Consider the following 5,294-nt stretch of genomic DNA (forward strand, 5'->3'; position numbering starts at 1 on the left):
AGTTTGGTAAAGCTCACATAATAAAAAAAAACCCCTATACCTGTAATGCAAAGCCGCAGTTGGGTGAAGAAGAACAGGGATAGGGGGCATATTATGAATTTAAAAAAAAACCGGCCAAGAGCGTGTGGACACGCCCAAAATAGTGTTCCGTACGTAATAATTAACGTAACGAAATAATTCTAGATAAATTTACTATAAACCTTTCATACATACAAAAGCGATACCCCTAACAGTTTCAGCGCAATCTGGCACCAAATACGATCATTTTTAATGATTTATCCAGCTTTTTTTATTAACTGTTTAGTTTTTTCAATTATTTACTTGTGACTAAAGTAAAGAATAGGATATGCTCTCTACAAAAAGTTATAATTCATTTCTACACTCATTCATTTGATGCTGCTATGCTATTTTGAAAATTCACCATCATCAGCTACTCTCGTCGATTAATTTGAACTTTGAAAGCGCCGCGCGGTCAGTGCGCTAGTTCCCCACTTCCCCACCCCTACCCCGCCCGCTCTGCACGGCCATAGTAAAAGAGACCAAGTAGGTTCACTACGAACAAAAGTACTTACATCGCGCGGCTTAAATGTGTGCGCTTCGCGAGATGATCACCTTTTACGTTCGCGTACTCGTACTTATTTTTAGGGTTCCGTACCCAAAGAGTGCCAACGGAACCCTATTACTGAGACTCCGCTGTCTGTCTGTCTGTCTGTCCGTCCGTCTGTCACAGGGCTCTATCTCTTGAGCCGTAATAGCTAGGCACTTAACATTTTCACAGATTATGTATTACTGTGGCCGCTATAACAACAAATACTAAAAAAAGAATAAATGAAATATTTAAGGGGGGCTCCCTCCCATACAACAAACGTGTTTTTTGGCGTTTTTTGATTTTACGATATACCACGATGTGCAAAAATTGTAGAGGCCAGAGTTGCGTGAACGTATTCGAATGCGACATTGAAGATGATTAGAATAATGCTGATTTTTGAAGTAAATGTTATAATAGTTAATAAATAAATAATAATATTGTTAGTAAATACCTAAGAAAAAATAAACGTAAGTTTAAAATAAGCTGGTTTTATTTGCAATTTGCAATCTCTCTCAGGCCAAGTACCTGTAGGTAGCGAATTTTCAATAGGAAAGAAGGAATCTAAACAATAAATTCATCAAAAGAACTCTCAGACCACACTTGGACACACCTTTCGCCACGTATCATACCTACTTAGTTCCGTTTCGGGGTACATTTTTTGAGCTTTTTTAAGGTTCCGTAAGTACCTCAAAAAGAAAAACGGAACCATTATAGGATCACTCGTGTATCTGTGTCTGTCCGTCCGTCTGTCATAGCCAATTTGCTCCGAAACTACTTGACCGATTGAATTGAAATTTGGTTCACCTATGTATAAAATAAATTAATTTTAAACTCGGGGGCCAGTTTTGGGGGTAAATTAAAAAAAACCGTGTATGCTTAAACTATATCGTGTCGTGTGACATATCAAATAAAAGAGTATATTATGAAAATCTCAAATATATATTTTTCATTATTTAAAATTAATCCGTTTTGAAGTTATTTAAGAAAATAGGTGAAAATTGACCATTTCCCCGCCCCTTATCTCCTAAAAGCTGAGAAGGTAAATTTAAAAAAAATACAGAAAATAGGTCCATACCTATAGATTACAGGAAAACATATGAGAATCTAATGGTATTTAAAGTAACACCGTTTAACCAGTATGAATATTTATATTTCGCTGAATGGCAAAATGAATTAAATTTAAAAAATAGCATAGCAACGGTAAATGAAAGAGTAGGTATAGAAATAAATTATACCTTTTTATAAAGAAAATATTCTATTCTTTACTTCTGTCATACAATTATCTTGGCGATAAAGGGTGAAGTTTTTGAGAATTAGCAGAAATAATCGATTAATTTAAAAAAAGTTAGTATTTGGTATCATATTGCGCTGAAACTATAAGTGGTATCGCTTTTAAATGTATAAAACGTTTATAGTAAATTAATCAAGGATTAATTCGTTCCTACACACATTTATGTATCGTGTACGGTTTTCTTTCTAAATGGAAAATACCGCGGTCCGGGACATATTCAAGGGCGCGGGGGGTGAAGAGTGGATAAAATTTAACTTTGCTCTATAATCTACACATCCTGATAGATAAAAGTCTTGCATTAATTTTGCCAAATTTTCAGCTAATTGTACTGAACTAAATGGGACAATTTCGCCTTTAAAAATGGTGTATCCAGAGGAGTTAAATTTAAAAAAAAAACATCATAAAACGTCACTGTCACCGAACTGTCAAAGTCAAATTAATTCTTGACAGTGGGTTGAAACTCCATACAAAAAATCTAATGTATGGAGCTAGTGACTTTTTTGTACCAACCTCTCCAAAATAACTTATTGGTTGCCATATTTATGAAATGATCTGTGTTTAGAAGATTTCACTTAAATTATAATATTTGCAATTCTTCACATTTTAAGCTGTGAAAAAAAAAAATAAGCGGAAAAAAATATTAATGATAATAAATTTTTATTTCAGATAATTTTTACAATCATCTATAAAAGTATAAGTATTTTGGTTATATTACTAAGATAAATAGTACAATATAAAAATAATTCTGACTGGATATCCTTTTTTATTTAAGTAAATGAAAAAAATGTAGTTCTATTTTTCAATTTTATATGGCAGCCCACAAACCTTCATCTGCTGCGTGGGAACGGACGCCTTCGCGAGATTTTGTGTTTACTGTTTGAATTTTCGTGTATTTTGGTGTTTTGTTTTGTTAATAGCGTTGAGTTTGAGATTATTTCTCCTCCGCATTAACTTTTCTTTCACTAAAGTGCATTTATTCGAGACAGGACTCTAGTTTTTACCGTTATTTTCACGGCTGTCCTAAAGGAACAAACCATTCAACATGAGGAGATGCGAAATTTGTGGTATTCAAGAAAAACATTGTGAAAACAAAATGTTCTTTGCTAGATTTCCTCTAAGTGAACATGTGTAAGTAAAGTTACTGATAAATCTGATAATAGGTGTTGAGGTTATATTTGGCTGGCCGACGTCAATTCGTATTATATAGTATCACGACAATTAAATTTTATTTCAGTTGTAAGCAGTGGGTGAAAGTAGTTGGCAACGAGATTTCACAAAATCGAAAATCCGACTGAAGAAGAAAGCCATACCAAAATTGGGACTTCCCATGCCACCTCTTTCTGAAGAAATTCTTGAAGGGTTTCCCCTAAAGATGGCAAGAACAGCCAAGGTAAACACTATTTTATTTTCAATTTATCTCTATTGCAACTTGACTTACTGCATCTTATAATAATAATAATAAAATAATAAAAGATATTGATTTAATAGTTTGTTTACAAATTCTACATAGGTACATAACAAATAATAAGTACAATCAAACTATCAAAAGGGAAAGCGACTCAGCTTATGCCTGCACCTTGCAGAACAAAGTCCCTTGGCTAACAGGCGCTGTTTTTCAGTCGCCCCCATAAACCATAACCCTAATAAATACCATCAATACACATGCACATATTTTTTTTACATACAATATATGTTATAAATTAATTTGCTTCGTCATCAATAATAGTGCTAGGTATTTTGAGTGTATAGTATAGTTGCCGGTCAGAGCATTAGTAATAGACAGAAAAATTGGCTATACACACTAATTATATTTCACCTGTATAAGTTAGTGGAAGCTTCTGGCTAAATTAAACTTTGTTTCAGGTTCAGCTTTGGAGTTGCCCAGTGTGGAATATTTACATGCACAGCCTTCTACAAGTGGTGCGCAGTGTAAAACTGACAATACAACAGGTAAGCTATCACTGATAAAAATCTATACCTTATAGCATAATTTAGAATTTTAGAGTTGATCTGATGATAAAGCTAGCGGGTGACCATAGGAACACTGTGATAAACAACACAACTGCATCGAGTTTGGACTTGTTTGTCGTCTTGACGAATACTTTGGTAACCAGGGGCATATAGTACAGTCAGCAAAAAAAAAACTTAAATTAGAAGAATTTTCAGAAAAACTTTTATTGAACTGTTTACGGAACCTGTCATGTACGAGTCCAACTCGCACTTGATCATTTTTTCTGTATTGTCTGTGTTTATGGTACACTTCATGTAATAACACTCCTCTTTTTGCGTTAGGGGTTAAAAATAGGTTGAGCTGCTTAGTAGTTAGAGGAGATAGAAATGGATATGCATACATACAGGTCAAAATATAATCCTCCTTTTGGGCTTCACCAGAATCGGGTAAAAACTACAGAATTAATTTCATTACATTTGGCATGGCAAGTAGATTGTTTATCAGAGGTATACAAAATTATGTATTGTCAACTAACTCCAAGATCACCTTTATTTCATTTCATTCAAGAAATTGTAAGAAAGTTGTCTAGGTAAACATAGGTCATTGACCTGTAATATGACAAAAATTGGATTGTGCGTACCAATTTTGTTTTATATTGCATTAGTTAGTGTAAGCTACTGGCTAAATTTAACTTTGTTTCAGGTTCAGCTTTGGAGTTGCCCAGTGTGGAATATTTACATGCACAGCCTTCCACAAGTGCTGTGCAGTGCAAAACGGACAATACAATACTACAATACAATACTTGTGTAACGTGAAACTGTATTTACCTATGTAAAGAAAAACAGATCCATGACATGAAAATAAATTATTATTAAGAAAAACAACTTTTTTTTTCTTTAATTCGATCATTTAATTAATAAAAAGCGCACCACTACGTGCCGTTTTTTGACAATATATCGATAAAAAAACACAACACTATGCTGTTACAATATCGATAATATCGACTGTTCCTAACAACACTACTTGTCAATGTGACTTTTTCGGCCCTGTTTAGTCTGTGCAGTTCGTTTCTTGATATTGGCACAAAAAAGACACTGAATTCATACTACAATCGTGGTATTGTTTTTGTATGAGAGTTCCGACTCTTAAAACGTAGTGATTATATACTCTTTGATTCTTGATTGATTAATTCACGCGAAGATTCCATATTTTTCTGCGTGTTCTTTATATTTTGAATAAAAAAGTAAATAAATAAGTTCAGAAAAATTTGGAATCCGAATAATTACTTCAATTGGATACATATTTTTTGTAACAATGTTCGGTTTAAACTTAAGACGCGTATACTGCGTTTGTGATAAAATTATGGTTCGGACATTGAGAAACCGGAGGTTTGAAGTTGCCGGCCCAAATCCTGGCCTGGATAGAAGAGTAGCGGCATTTCGGGGAAGAAGGGAATCCCTATC

General features: G+C 33.9%; 2 protein-coding genes across 2 annotated transcripts in view; one reads left to right on the top strand and one right to left on the bottom strand.

The window, feature by feature from the left end:
* LOC141440000 (uncharacterized) overlaps positions 1 to 198 on the top strand; it is a 7,925-nt gene extending 7,727 nt beyond the window's left edge. Inside the window, exon 5 of the mRNA XM_074104457.1 lies at positions 184 to 198. Coding sequence (XP_073960558.1) covers positions 184 to 198 — 15 coding nt within the window. The remainder of the gene's footprint in view (positions 1 to 183) is intronic.
* Positions 199 to 5,191: 4,993 nt separating this feature from the next.
* LOC141440001 (DENN domain-containing protein Crag-like) overlaps positions 5,192 to 5,294 on the bottom strand; it is a 27,945-nt gene continuing 27,842 nt past the window's right edge. Inside the window, exon 16 of the mRNA XM_074104458.1 lies at positions 5,192 to 5,247. Coding sequence (XP_073960559.1) covers positions 5,192 to 5,247 — 56 coding nt within the window. The remainder of the gene's footprint in view (positions 5,248 to 5,294) is intronic.

Source organism: Choristoneura fumiferana, chromosome 21, assembly GCF_025370935.1.
Source record: "Choristoneura fumiferana chromosome 21, NRCan_CFum_1, whole genome shotgun sequence".
NCBI classification, from domain to species: Eukaryota; Metazoa; Arthropoda; class Insecta; order Lepidoptera; family Tortricidae; genus Choristoneura; species Choristoneura fumiferana.